This window comes from Leguminivora glycinivorella, chromosome 9 (assembly GCF_023078275.1).
Source record: "Leguminivora glycinivorella isolate SPB_JAAS2020 chromosome 9, LegGlyc_1.1, whole genome shotgun sequence".
In the NCBI taxonomy this organism is placed as follows: Eukaryota; Metazoa; Arthropoda; class Insecta; order Lepidoptera; family Tortricidae; genus Leguminivora; species Leguminivora glycinivorella.
Window position 1 is genome coordinate 23,099,161 of NC_062979.1, and position 15,101 is coordinate 23,114,261.

General features: G+C 38.6%; 3 protein-coding genes across 4 annotated transcripts in view; 1 reads left to right on the forward strand and 2 right to left on the reverse strand.

Annotated features, from left to right (window-relative positions):
• Positions 1 to 15,101, forward strand: part of LOC125229781 — a 517,609-nt gene that overhangs the window by 87,875 nt on the left and 414,633 nt on the right. The window contains exon 2 of the mRNA XM_048134722.1: positions 1,771 to 1,803. The gene's annotated coding sequence lies outside the window, so the exon portion shown is untranslated. The remainder of the gene's footprint in view (positions 1 to 1,770; positions 1,804 to 15,101) is intronic.
• On the reverse strand, positions 5,378 to 8,349 carry LOC125229784 (juvenile hormone esterase-like). The gene is made up of 3 exons (XM_048134724.1): positions 7,902 to 8,349; positions 5,893 to 7,220; positions 5,378 to 5,605 (listed from the first exon to the last, which is right to left on the reverse strand). The coding sequence occupies exons 1-3, from the start codon at positions 8,028 to 8,030 to the stop codon at positions 5,431 to 5,433; spliced, it is 1,632 nt and encodes a 543-aa protein (XP_047990681.1). The 5' UTR covers positions 8,031 to 8,349; the 3' UTR covers positions 5,378 to 5,430.
• LOC125229786 (juvenile hormone esterase-like) lies at positions 9,934 to 13,241 on the reverse strand. 2 transcript variants are annotated; one of them, XM_048134728.1, is made up of 3 exons: positions 13,126 to 13,241; positions 10,829 to 12,138; positions 9,934 to 10,353 (listed from the first exon to the last, which is right to left on the reverse strand). In XM_048134728.1, the coding sequence occupies exons 1-3, from the start codon at positions 13,174 to 13,176 to the stop codon at positions 10,191 to 10,193; spliced, it is 1,524 nt and encodes a 507-aa protein (XP_047990685.1). In that variant the 5' UTR covers positions 13,177 to 13,241; the 3' UTR covers positions 9,934 to 10,190. The 2 variants fall into 2 exon arrangements, with proteins under 2 accessions (XP_047990685.1, XP_047990683.1); XM_048134726.1 differs by having other exon boundaries at positions 9,937 to 10,353; positions 13,109 to 13,241.

Here is a 15,101-nt window from a genome sequence, read left to right on the forward strand (position 1 = left end):
CGTGAAAATTTTCGTTGATAAAGCCGGAGGGGTTTTCGGGATCTATTTTTTATTGACTTCTACAGATACTGAAGAATTTTAGGGAACCCGTAGGGAATTGAGTTGTATCGACGCCCCGCCACTGCTATACTATCATTTCCTATCCTGCGTCGGGTCGAATAGATCCGTTAAATATTTTGTGTAGAAAGTTATCAAACAAAACCTATTTAAGTACTGTCGATGGGCGGTAGATTTGAATACCTCTTTGCACTTCATTCATGTATTTTACACTTTTCTCTTACAGCCTTCAGTCTAACGGTATATCTAAGATAAACTAAACGTACTAAAACAGATGCTGCAAATGTTGACGGTCCGAGTTCCATCAACTGACTCAATCTTGGACCGCATCTAGCATCTTCTGAGGATGTCTTATAGAGAGGCGAAACACGTGTGAAGATTTGTATCTTCTGTGTTGGTTAGTTTTACACCATTTTGAAACAAATTTAAAATGTAGATATATTTAATGTGTATTTTTTTCGTGTAATAATGTTAGTAGCACGTTATCTATTCGCGGATTAGGAAAGTAATCTTCTAAATTGTGACCGACACTGGTCTGGTCTGGTCTTCAGGTATAGTGGTTCAATTGATGTTCGCCTCGTAAACGATAGTAATAACGATATAATCTGGAAGCCTTAGGAATCGGCGGAGCATAATGTCTGTACGGTAAATAGGCCCAACTGTTTACGTATGAACAGGTTTTCAGCAAATGTGTTACATTTAGAAACGTTGAAGGGTCTCTTTTGATATTTTTGGATCTTTCAAATATAAGTGTATTGTATTGAGTCAAAGAGCTGGTTATTTAACGGAAATGTATTGTAATCAACCTGATTCTCGTATTATTTATATTGGCGGCAGATTATAAAATGCGGCTGTTCGTAAAATACATGTCTAATGTTTTGACGGCATCGGCAGTTACATTAAACCAAGAGATAATATGCAGAATATGTTAATTAGACGAGTGAATCCACGTAAAAGTAATGCGAGTCACGATTTTATTGAGTGTTTATTTGAAATGAAAGGATCTATGCATAATATGTCGGGAAAGTAACACTTATTTAGAGATAGATTATTACTTTAACCTGCATCGTGAATTATTGGAAGATGCCATAAAATCGGGACTCATGTTACTTTTGCCGTGGATTGACCCAGATGCCCAAAAAGCAAAAGCAAACGCTTACGTATGCCCCCGGTATACTTCTGACTGCCTTTGGTGAACAATGTAGTCTCCTTGGCTAGCTCCATTGTCCTAACAATGGTCACCTACACAATTTCATCAACAACAATGATGCATCGAGACTGCAATCTTCATCCTCCTTGTTTGTAATTTCCTCCAGCGCCGCTCATATTGCATGTTGTGAAGCTATAATGCTAGCTGCTATATTGCATGTTGTCGGGAAGCTATGCTAGCTGCCATATTGCATCTACAAGAGCATATTGAATGTTTGACTTGCAAAAGATTGCTCCTATTTCTCACTGCCACGTTCGTGTCTTGAGGCAATCGCTGCAGGCGAGAATTTTAAAACTGTGTTTTCTATTTCGATGTATCAACTTTACTCCGTGCATGACGGATATTTATATGCAGACGCGTTATCAGACTTTCATTAGTTTGATTACGGCTTTAAGTAGGTATTAAAAGTGATATCAATTTAAAGTTAGTTCATGTTTAATGCATTATTTGTAAAATACTGTCGTTTATAAAATGTAAATTAATATAATTGTTTCCTTTTTCAGATTTTAGACGGTATGCTGAACTTCTGAATTCCTGTAAGTACATACTTAAGATCTTCCGTGTATATTTAATATTTATGTTACACAAAGACGGTGCGACGGTGCACTGTGCCCAGTTTAATGAGTGGACACAAAGTTGCGAGCTCTAAAACATGATCAAAATGAAAATGAATAATTTTTCACATAACTGTATAATTCTAAATAAATATTATTTGACAATATACATTAAACATGTAGTTTAATAAAATTAATGACGTCAAAGTTATAGTATGTATATACATAAATGTTTCATATGAACCTTAGTGACATGCTAATAATCTGCCTCATCATAGTCTTCATCCTCATTTGTGTGTGTGTGAGGTTTAATATTATTCATTGCGATTTGCGAGCGTGAAATAGTTTTTTGTTATACAAGGGGGCAAAGTTGTATTTTAACGCCGAGTGTGGAATTGAAAAACAAGCAAGTGAAAGTATTCTACAGTTGAACCACGAGCGAAGCGAGTGGTTCGAGAATAGAATCCTGAACTTGGCGAGCTTTTCAACACACGAGAAGTAAAATATATTTGCACCCGTGTGTAACACAAAACTTTTCCCCTCACTATAGCGAGGAAATTACAACGCAAAAAAATGCGTTTATCACTGCTTCCAGTAATTCCACAGGTGGTAAATCATCTTCATCATTTACACCCACTTTTATCAGTTTTAAAGCAGAAAATTTGACTATATTCAATGTCAAATTACTTTATCCACTAGTGGATAAAATACGTTTTTACCCGCTGGTATTAAAGGACACAACACGTGTTTCCGACCTAGTGAGGGGAAAAAATATAAAAATGTATCCCTATAAAGCATTCCTGACTTCAAACGAATCAAAATATTATATAATAAACAAGAAATACTACCTATCCACCAGTGAAGAATAGCGTCCGTAGTTTCCCGAAAATTCCATCGTTCGAAGAGCGTAAAAAATGTGAGCGCAAAAATGTCGAAATTCCTCTCCGACACTGTGTAAAGTTTATAAGCGCACCTGGGTACCCGTACCCCCCCTTTTAGGGAGTATACGGGTGGGGCGACTGTCGAACGTGGATTATTTGGCATACGGATAACTAGAATTGCTTGTTAATAATCTATGGAATAAATGTATCTATGAAATCGTTACCTGTTAATGCAACACACATTACACGTAACATGGAGCCGAAATGACTACGAACATGTCAGTGACTTTTAGATTTTAATTTTAATGCATGTTATTTTTTAATTTATAATTCAAACACAATGTAAATTGTTAATGAATAAATAAATGAAATGAAATATGTTTGTTATTTTTCTTGCTTGCACGATGTCAAGCAATATCATGTGGTTTACGATTCCGGCGGAGAACTCGCTCTTTATTGCAATTATTTATCAGTCACTATATTCTCAAGCGTTCTTGCATAGGGTCGATTCGACCCCACGTAGTGAACATGTTAATGTTTTATATCTTTTCCCGTCACTAGCTCGGAAACACGTGTTTTGTCCTTTAATACCAGTGGGTTAAAACGCATTTTATCCACTAGTGGGTAAAGTAATTTGACCTTGAATAAAGTCAAATTAACTGCTTTAAAATTGATAAAAGTAGGTGAATCTAGTAATAAAGATGATTTACCACCTGTGGAACTACTGGAAGCAGTGATAAACGCATTTTTTGCGTTGTTGTTTCCTCGCTATAGTGAGGGAAAAAGTTTTGTGTTACACTCGGGTGCAAATGTATTTTACTTCTCGTGTGTTAAAAAACTCGCAAGTTCAGGATTCTATTCTCGAACCACTCGATTCGCTCGTGGTTCAACTATAGAATCCTTTCACTTGCTCGTTTTTCAATTCCACACTCGGCGTTAAAATACAACTTTGCCCCCTTGTATAACAAATAACTATTCTTACCCGTGTGTTGCAAGCAATATCAGGTGAGAGTTTTGAATGATTCACGGTTATTTTCATTAGACTTATATTGACCGGGATAAAGGTAATCACGGTCTATATCCCGGTCAATATAAGTCCAATATCAGGTGGTTTATGATCCCGGCGGATTACTCCCGTTTAAGTATGCTGATGCAAGCAATCACTACACCTTCTTCACGGCAACTATTGCAAATTGCAAGCATACTTGCATAGGGTCGAATGGACCCGACGCAGCGAACATGTCAATGTTTGGTATCTTTCTTACCCGTGTGTTGCAAGCAATATCAGGTGGTTTATGATCCCGGTGGATTACTCCCGTTTATGCTGATGCAAGCACATTTAATTACTGAAGCTTTACGAGCTGATCTTTATTAAGCTTTCAGCACTAGTGCAGTAAACGGAGCATTGTGCGGATGAAAGAATATCCCCTTGGGAGTTTTTAAGAGTTTCGTAGGTAGGGATAATTGTAATTTGGTTTGAATTTTTCAAATTGAGAGGAGTCAAAATTACCTACTAGTTGTCGAAAGAAACTTAGAATAAAAACCTATCCTAACCTAAAACGAAGTACAAAACTAAAACGAATACTTACCTGAAAATTAATATAATTATATATATGAAAATAAATCTAAAATAAATGTTATAATAAATTTAAACCTATGTTGTCGATAAAATTATGTAATCTTGAGAATGTAAATTAAAGGTCAGATTTCTAAGGTTATTTTTTTATTTCAGTTACTTAACTTGAGAATTATGGTCGCAAAATTTACAACAGGGGTAATATTGGGGTAATATTAGAGAGATAACAGCGAGAGAGTTTTTTAACAACTAACTTTATACACATACATACATACATACATACATACAATCACGCCTGTTTCCCAGAGGGGTGGGCAGAGATCACGGATTTCCATTTACTACGATCCTGACATTTCCTGACAAATCACTTTTGCTTCACACACTTTCATAACGTTTCTCATACACGCTCGTCGGTTGCGAGTACTTCTGACCTGGCCTTTACTAACTTTATACCACTAACAAACACGAAAACAGATAATCTTAAAACATACATTACTGTAAAATTGTTAAACTATACTACGGTAGAAGACGAAGTATTATTATCACGTTTTAATAAAAGAAACAATTTGCATAAAAAATCAGTCAAAAATTTTAACCCACTCTGTCCTAAGTGCAAGTCCCGTCAATCAATATTTCGCGTTAACCTGTCGTGGAGATCAAGGCCTTAACTAATGAAGAAATATTTTAAATACTTTAGATTTTTTAGTTTTAATTTTTATATTTTACTAGCTTTTTCCCGCATGCTCGCATTAAATTCTAAAATTGCGGAATGTTCCATACAATCCACCCCCCATTCTAGGGAAGTGGGGGAGAGACAAAAAGCAGCCTATGTCACTCTCCATCCCTTCAACTATCTCCACTTAAAAACCACGTCCATGCTTCGCTCCGTTTTGCCGTGAAGTACACACACACTTTCCCATTTATAATATTAGTATGGATTTGTTTAAGATTGTACATACTAGAAACTTTTTATTTATTGAATAAATTTCTTTATTAAAAAAAATGCACTGATATCTATGTTGTACATACTAGAAACTTTTTATTTATTGAATAAATTTCTTTATTAAAAAAAATGCACTGATATCTATATGAGATATATAATTTGACTGATAGCGGAAACGTTTAAATAATTATCTATCACATTTTCGTCATTCATATATGCGATCGCTGAGGTAAATAGCGTTTGTAAAGGTCTTCCCAGAACTGTAGATGGTCCGGTTCAGGATTGACGCAGGGTTGCAGTTTCTCGCCAATGTCCAAGTAGTTTTGCTTGTCCAAAGTGAATGGTGACCACTTGACTCCTAGGCTGTCATCCGGGGTCGGGTTTCTGAAAAAAAGGTACTCTTTAAGTTATCTTAGTACTTATGTACATATACTACAAAAGGTAATATTCAAACTGTATTAGCGTTACTCATCCGTGAAGAATAGCTTCAATTGAAGTAAATGTCAACAATGGGGGATACAACATCGATTAAAATATTGCTACCGTCGACTGCATTAATGCTGCAAAAGTCTAACTTGATATCCCATATAAATTAGACCTTTTGGGTTCTCTTTTAAGGAGTTGGGTTCTTCTGAGAAGTGGCGAGCATCTACTAAGTTGCCTAAACTTACCCAAATTTAGCAAAATTAGTCCACAATTTAGTAACATTATCAATCATTTGGAACGTCTTAGTCCCCGGCTCTGTCCTCTTAATCCGCCCCTTGCACGGAAACATATACGCCAGGTCGTCCACGTGACATGTCGTCTTCTTGTCCCCCACTATCTTCCAGAACCCAAACATGTTCGCCATTATATTCCTCTCCGATTTACAAGTAAACCGGTAAAAGTATAACTTGTTGGAACTAGACCCAGCGCATATTTTCTGCCATTGAATAATATCGTAAATCATTGCAGCCATTGAAAACATTCTTACTAGTTCATTTATAACATCAAAAGTCATTTTCTTGTCCTGAAAATAAAACTGTTTGATTTTCCGTCCAACTTCGAATTGGTCTACTAGCGTACAGTGCCAAGTGATTGGTCTAGGGACGTATTCTTCTAGAAATTGGTTGAATCTAGGCATTAATACGGTAAAGTCGTTTCTACAAGTCATGATAGCAGTCATTATTCCCTCGTCCTCGACGTAGCCGTTCATTACTTCGACTCCTTCATGTATCCCTCTTCGGATTCCGTCATATGAATTCCCACTCCAATACCTTTCGATATTGTCAAAATTCTTCTCGCTTACAACTGCGAAATATATTTCTGAAGAATTTTTAGCTTTGATTGCCATTGTTGTTGGTATTTGTAAATTGATCAGGGAATCAACTGGTTGGACTTTGAAGAATTCATACAATACATTGTTATCTGATGAATGGCAACCCAACTGTCTTGCCAAAGCTAAGACTACTTCTCGTGGTTCGAACGGCATCGACCAGAAGCAAGTGCAAGTTCCGCTTTGCATGATCGCTCTGCGGAACAGTCCTTTAGTCATTGGGGACATCAAATGAAAAGACACACATACTCCACCAGCGCTGTTTCCAAATATGGTGATATTTTCGGGATCCCCTCCAAGAGCGCTAATATTTTTCTTGATCCATCTCATAGCTTGTACTTGGTCTTTCATCCCAGCGTTGCCAGGCGCATCTTCAGAATCAAGGCCAAGAAAACCTAAGACTTCCAGTCTGTAGTTAATTGTGACTAAGACAACATCATGTCTAACGAGGAATTCTGGTCCGTACATGTCATCGTTACTGCCTCCGATGGCAAAACTTCCTCCGTGGATGTAAAACATGACTGGCAGAGGGTTTTCTGGCTTTATATTTGGAGTGTAAATGTTGAGATAGAGACAGTCCTCGCTTCCCCAGGGAGTTTTGGTTATAGGGTTCATTTGGTAGCAGATTGGACCGAAATCTTTTGCGTTTCGAACGCCTGTCCATGGTTTTGGTGGTTTTGGCGCCTGCAGAAGAATATTATTTTTAACAAAACATTCAAAATGTATTTAAGTAGTAATGTCGCACAAAATGATAAAATTCACAAGTTTTACAAATGACATTCAAACAACGCATCACACACTCTGGAATATTCCAAAACCTTCGAAGATCTCTCTATACATAGTAGCACGCCCAACGAACATTTTTAACTGCCTGTCGGGGGAAATAATTCGTGTTTAAGCGAATTTTGGCATAGTTGTAGAGAATGGTGTCTTTGTTGAAAACAATATCAGTGACAGTTTAATAATTCTAAAGATACTCAGAAAGTAGATTAAAGATTCTTGCAGTTATTAACTTATTAATGAGTTGCCGGTACTTTAGTAGATTTATTAGGTCATTAAGAATTACTTCATTTATTTTAGCTGTATCTGTATGTAATTAATAATTATAGAAATACTAGCTTCTGCTCGCGGCTTCGCTCGCGTTAAATTCGAACATTGCGGAATGCTCTATACAAACGTCCACCCCCCCTTTTTTAGGAAAGTAGGGGGTTAGAAAAAAACAAAAATTTGCCTATGTCACTCTCCGTCCCTTCAACTATCTCCACTTAAAAAATCACGTCAATTCGTATAGTTCCGTTTTGCCGTGAAAGACGGACAAACAAACAGACACACACTTTCCTATTTTGTATGTATGTATAACTTTACCTTGAACCTCAAGTCTCCCAATGGCGGCTCAGCATACGGTATTCCCTTGAAACTATAAAAAGAACCACCATATTCATTTCTCTCATGAGTACCCTCTAAAATGCCTTCATTTACACTCACTTTTACCATTTTTATTAAAAACCTCTATTTGGTAATATTGTTTTCTAAATTTAAATAAATATACCTAATATTTATTTTATTTATTATAACTTGTTTGTAAATATCGAAATTATTTCTTAAGACAACAGTTGAACTAACAACGGTCAAAGTTATAGTGATACTACGAAAACGTTAATATATGCATATTCAGTGTTAATATTTGCATTGAATACTTTCGTCCTGATTACATTAACATATATCGTTAAGTCCGTCGACATTTAATCATTATTCTTGAGTATAATAAAGAGAGACTTTGAACGGACGGTCATAAACTTGATAATGAACACTACTTTTAATTTATGTATTCAAGGGACCGTGTGGTGACGGTTTAAGAATTTCACCTCCCCCTTTCTTCCCGTGGGTGTGGGTGTCGTCGACTGTGGGATATGGGTTAAAATGTGGCGTGGGCGAGAGGCTGGCAACTTGTCACTGCAATGTCACAATTTGGATTTCTTTCAACCCGTTTTTGCCAAGAGTGGCACTGAAACTTAGTAGTTCATGTGCTCTGCCTACCCCTTTATGGGATACAGGCGTGATTATATGTATGTATGTATGTATGGAATCAGGCCGGGACAAAAGGGGTTGCCGGCCGAAGACATACGGATAGGTCTGAGGCGGGCAACCCCATATCCCGCCGAGGTATGTAATAGTGCTTTTCTCAAACATGGTATGAAATAAGTACTGTAAATAAAAACTTTGAATGGCTGTATTTCCTAAACGGAGCGTCATAGCGCAAAATAATTAAATTATCGTTCCCCTTTTATTAATAAACAGAGAATGAAAAAAAAATTGTAACAAAACGCACCAAAAATCAAATATTTCCGAGGCCTTGTACCAGTTGCAACCTGCACGTCTGTAAAGCCCCTTATAGTTTTTTTTAAATGGCCAAATACCTAGATGTTATGTCACAAATATCAGTGACTGGAAATTAAAAAAGAGGACTCTGCCGGCCTAGGCCTGCAATGTTTGTATGAAATTCTATTATCGACCTCTTGTCCTAGCCGCACCTGAAACTTTGTACTTTGCGGCCAATTATAAGACACATGACATCAATAATCAATATTTCACAGGTACCATGTTTGAGAAAAAATATTTTACTTCCCGGCAAAATAGAGTAGAAATTAATAGAGGGAGCCACCGTCTATGTAACCCGATTTGCCTGTGGCAACTATTGAGTCACTTTTGTATGAGAACTTTTGTTGCTTGATTTTGAGCGTTGCGAGGATTTCAAGGCACGTAGGTTAAACAAAGCTTGTTACCGAGTGAAACACATTTTTCACCATACAACGAATAAAATATTAACTTCAAAACGTCAAACGTTAAATTGTCAATTTATAAAATATTTATGATTCAAAATCCTCATTCATATGCCATAGACACCACACCATACATTAAAGGGAGATATGTAGCTACTCTACTCGATTCCCAATCAGTACACTGTACCGCTTTTTCTTTCCAACTTTATGAAACTTATATGAATTTTGGTGACCAACTGGCTATCAGTCGTAGTCGTAATGGAAAAGTGGTGCCATGATGGCGTCACATACTCGTCATCTACGGGATTCTACGATCTATGGCAGAGGTTCAGATTAGCTCCAAATATTTGTTTGGCTCCGTTTAGATTATTGCTTATTTTCGTGCCTTGCTAGTAAATGGAATGGAAGTTATTTGATATTTGGTTTGATATTGCTGATGTGAAATCAAACCAGAGATATTTCGTGCTCTCGAAGAGTTAAATAATGAATATTTAGGTAATACTTAGGGAAACATATTTGAATGAGGAATATCTGGAATTCTGGATTCTAACCCAGACCTTGCAACTAATGGTAGCGCAGACCGATTGCCGAAACACAACAAATCATTGAAGATAACGTTACAAAAATATGTATATTGTCACAATTACCGAAAATTATGTACATAAAAAACCATTTCTTAAAAAAAAAATACACAAAGTAGCAAAACAAAAGATAAAACTAATAGTAACTACATAGGCTCGTGGACACACAATTTTAGCTTACAAAAGCACTAATGACATTTTTAAAACTGGAAAAGCTTTAGAACGGAGCCATCGGTTCGAATAATGTGAAAACGCTCTTAGTCTGAAACCTTATTAGCCAAGAACATGAACTCTCAAAACTCGACGCCAGCAGCGTCATACAGCTCCCTCCAGAAGGCCACAGCGTCCGCGTCTAGCGCCTGCCCCACTCGCAGCGCGTCGGAGATCTCCACGTAACTCTCGGAGCTGCTGTAGGGGGGCGCCACAGGGCCTAGCGACGAGTCTGGAGTGGGGGTGCTGAAGCAAAAACACAATACGGGTTAATTACCTATTACAGTGAGATAAAATTAATTCTTTATAACTGTGTGGGTAGTGTAAAATTATATATCAAACACCTATGAAAATGTAAGTCATGTAATGATTTTACATTCAAATCTGTTCCAAGTTAGATAAGAAAATGAAAAACGTACGCTTGCATTGCATTTTCTTTGTGGCTTCTAGTTTTATCTGTAACCGAAAAAACTTAAACGACCCGCATGCAGAACACGGAAAGAACAAAAGGAAACAAATTGCCTCATCGAAGTCGATACGCAAAGTTAAATCTGTGTCGCTTTAACTTTAAACTTGAGTAAATCCATTCTGCTATATGGTTGATTATCTTTTAGATCATATTACATTTTTTACTTATTCAACCTTATAGCAGAATGGATTTACCCAAGTTTGAAGCGACACAACGCTTTTCATATTAAGTAAACGCATACATTATACATACCCATATTTAGCAAAATTGGTGAAAACCTTGCCCACTAACTTCACCATCTGATATCCTTTGCCATTCTTGTCAATTGGTATATTCGCAAAATTAGCCTGAAACAGGTACATCAAATCATCTAGATGACTGGCCCCGTTGATACCATACTTCAAACCCGCAGCGCCGAATATGTTCCTTTCAGAAATACAAGAGAATCTATAGAAATATGTCTTGCTGTTCTTGATCTTCGGTAAATGGTCGAGCACCCTATGTATAGCATAAATAAAACTTGTGTCATTCACATAGTTAATAAATTCTTTCATTATATCAGTAGTAAGTAATTTCTTTCCAAAATAATGCTTATGTATTTTTTCAGACAGTTGTAAAACAGTCTTTGGACTGCATTTGTAAAGCAGTTCTCTCGGTACCAATATTTCTGGATATCTGTTGTAATCCTTCAACAAGTATGTTTCGTAAGGTTCTAATCCAATGAGGCATTCCGCACTAGTGTGTCCGATAAACACGTCTACTTCATTGCCCGTTCCCTTTTTCAGAATTTCTAACGGTTCTTCGATCATAAAATATTCTTGACCAAGATTCTTCTCCACAACGGGTGTAAAGTGATACATTTTTAAAAGGTTGTTTGCTTTCTCTTCCAAACTCACAATGCAAGGGTTGGTGAGTATTAATTTCTCGGCAGGAACACTTTGTAAGAACTCGAGAAGCTTTTCTGGATCATCAGTTTCAAATCCAAGAATTTTCCCGAGAGTGAAGGCTCGTCTAGCTGGTTCAAAGGGCATGGACCAGTCACAAAGTGGCACGCCACTCATTGGAATAGCTCTCTTGAATAAGCCTTTTGACATCGGGGATAAGACATGTAGCATAGTAGATGCTCCGCCAGCACTCTCACCAAAGACAGTCACATTAGAGGGATCACCACCGAACTTGTCAATGTTTTCTTTGACCCATTTTAGGGCGGCTACTTGGTCCTTCATACCCGCATTGCCAGGGACATCTTTTGTGTCAAGACAAAGGAATCCGAAGGCTTCTAATCTGTAGTTGATAGTGACTAGGACTACGTCATGTTTGACTAAGAAGTCAGGTCCGTAGTGGGAGTCATTTCCGGAGCCGCTTCTGAAACCACCTCCATGAATGAAGACCATGACAGGGAGAGGTGTGGCTGGCTCGAGGTCTGGGGAGTACACGTTGAGGTACAGGCAGTCTTCACTGCCTGAGATTAACTGTTTGGTGAAGATGTCTTCTTGAGGGCAGACCGGGCCGTGTTCCGTTGCGTTCCGGACTCCATCCCAAGGCAGTGGAGGTTGAGGTGCCTGAAGTAAAATTATGAGCAATGTTTAGTTTTTATTGTTTCAATAACCTTCATAACATATATTTGTGTAGGTAATAATTTGAAACCATCGCGTTATTACCAATCAACATCTTGGCAAAAAACACGAAGAGTGAACACAATGTATGAAATTTATATACGCTTCAGTACTTTGTCAATAAGTCGTATCCTTTCGCTATCGTGCAGTTGTTTTATGCGATCAACAAAGTATAAGGAAAATGACGATGCGGTAAGTGTATATCTCGCAAAACAACTGTGTCCTTAAGAGATCGTAATGTAGTCTGACAAAAAAGAGTAGAGAAATCGGGACGACACTACAATGTATATACAACATATTTATTACTAGCTTTTTCCCGCGGCTTTGCTCGCGTTAGAAAGAGACAAAAAGTAGCCTACGTCACTCTCCGTCCCTTCAAGTATCTTCACTTAAAATATCACGACAATTCGTCACTCCGTTTTGCCGTGAAAGGCGGACAAACAAACAGACACACATACTTTCCCATTTATAATATTAGTATGGATGAGCATAGTATAGTGTGTCCCACTGCTGGGCAAAAGCCCCCGCTCCCCCCTTTTCTTCCATGCCTCTCGGTTTTGAGCGACAACTGGCCAGTCTCTCAAGAAGGGTCTAAGTTATCTCTTCCATCGCCGACGAGGCCTGCCGGATCCTCGGTTAGACTCAAGGGGCTCCCTTTTGCCTATAATTTTGCTCATTGCCTAGCTGTAGACTGGAATGATAATACTTTTTTTTTTTAATTATAAATGGGCTTACGCTTGACCACAGACTAGCCAAAGGCAAAGACGTGGCCTCGATGGAGTGAGCCCGCCCAGAAGATGCCTGTTCACTCTTGATTTGAAGGTTGCCGGGTTATATGAGCTCGGAAATATAGCCGCCGGCAAGGAATTCCACTCCTTGGCAGTGCGCATAAGAAAAGAAGAAGCAAAGCGCTCACCTTGAATCTCAACTTGCCGACAGGTGGCGCGGCGTAGGGCACACCTTTGAAGCTGTAGTAGAAGCCATCTTCGGTCACCACCTCGCGACGGTCACCTTCCAGCCAACCCTGCTTCACCTGTACTGTCACCATTCTGAAAATGTACGGTGAAATTTTAACCACAAACCTTTGCGTAGTGGCTATACAGTGTGTTACCATTATGCGGGCATTTATTAAAACCCATAATAATATGATCAATTAGCAATCGTTTGTACAGTCAACCAATTGGAACCCTAGGCCACTCTACAACCATGTCAAAATGACGAGCAGTAAGAGATTTCTTACAATCTCATTTATAACGTCACTATGACAGTTCTACACAGTAGCCTAGGGTTCCAATTGGTTGACTGTACATCAGTAAATCATAATTATTTAAATTAACACATTCAATGTACAGCGTGTACTTCGTAGATGTCATTGCCCTTATTTGACATGTGTCTGCGCTGTGCATTGTTGGCAGTAAATTATTTGTTAGAAAATTTGTAAAAAAAAATTTAAGGCCATGGATGGTTAAGTCAAGTAACCGTGTAAACCCTCCTTTAATAAACCCACTTGCTGGTAACTTGCTGCATGTGCCAAAAAAAATACAACTTTAATTAAGGGACTAATGCCTAAATATAGACAACTAGATTTTGTCCGCGGCTTCGCACGCGTTAGAAAGAGACAAAAAGTAGCCTATGTCACTCTCCATCCCTTCAACTATCTTCACTTAAAAAATCACGTCAATTCGTCGCTCTGTTTGCCGTGAAAGACGGACAAGCAAACAGACACACACACTTTCCCATTTATAATATTAGTATGGATAAATTAGTAATATTCACTCTCAGCAGCACATCAGCTGAAATGGTAGGTATATGAAACATATCACCTATAAAGTCACTACGCCGACTTAAGGTGGTTACAATTTCAAAATTTCATGACGTGGTGCTTTCCAAACAAAAGAACGCCGTTCCGTGCATGCGCCGGAATAATGTGAACTGACCTTAATTCTTCAATTAGATTTTGTAGTTGAGTCTCAAAAAAGTGATAAGTAATAGCAGGCCTACGTCACTCGCTCGCGGTCGCGCGTTACGGCTCAGCCACGACATTGGTCTAAGCGCGACAGCGGCGGCCATACATTGGAGCGAGACACAGCGATGGGACTTTTCATTTGCAGGTATAGCTGCCGCTCACCGCTGTCGTGTCGCGCTTAGACCAATGTCGTGGCTGGGCCGTTAAGTACTCGTACCTACCCGCTTACAGTTGCCTCGAGGTAACGTGGCCGAGGGGTGCCATACGCCCGCCTGTGTACCTACAGTACCTAGTCGCGTGGCACGTACCTTATTTTTTTAATACCACGTCGGTGGCAAATAGGTATACGTCCCGCCTGATGGAAAGCGGTCACCGGGCGGCTGCAACTCAAGGGGTGTCACATGCGCGTTGTCGACCCATTAGAAACTTATACACTCCTTTTTTGAAGAACATCTACTGTAGTTCATCGGGAAAACCTCGATAGGGAGCTCATTCCATAGCCGGAGCGTTCGTGGGAGGAAATTCCTCAAAAACCTGCTATACTTCTGAGTTTTACGTAGTAACTTATTAGTATTAGTTAAATAAAGCGTAGGTATTTGTCGTTTTGCGGGCAAGTGCAGGATCTGTTACGTTAGTAACTTATTAATAATCTGTGGTAATAGAACAGTCAACAAACAATTGAGTCTTGTACTACAAGGCACGACCGGACGTGGAGACCTTTGCTCGATAGGTCGCGTAGCCAACGTGTCAACAGTCTACGCTCCGTAGCGAACGAAACGCATCACTGTCGCACTTATATTGAAAAACGATGGAAAGACACTGAGTGTTTCGTTATCGGTTGTGAAATATGGGCATTTTAAAGAAATTGAGAATTATTAGTGTCTGTTGTTAATAAAAAGTTAGGTGGCTGTCAGTTTTTAACCCACGACGCAAAAACGACGGG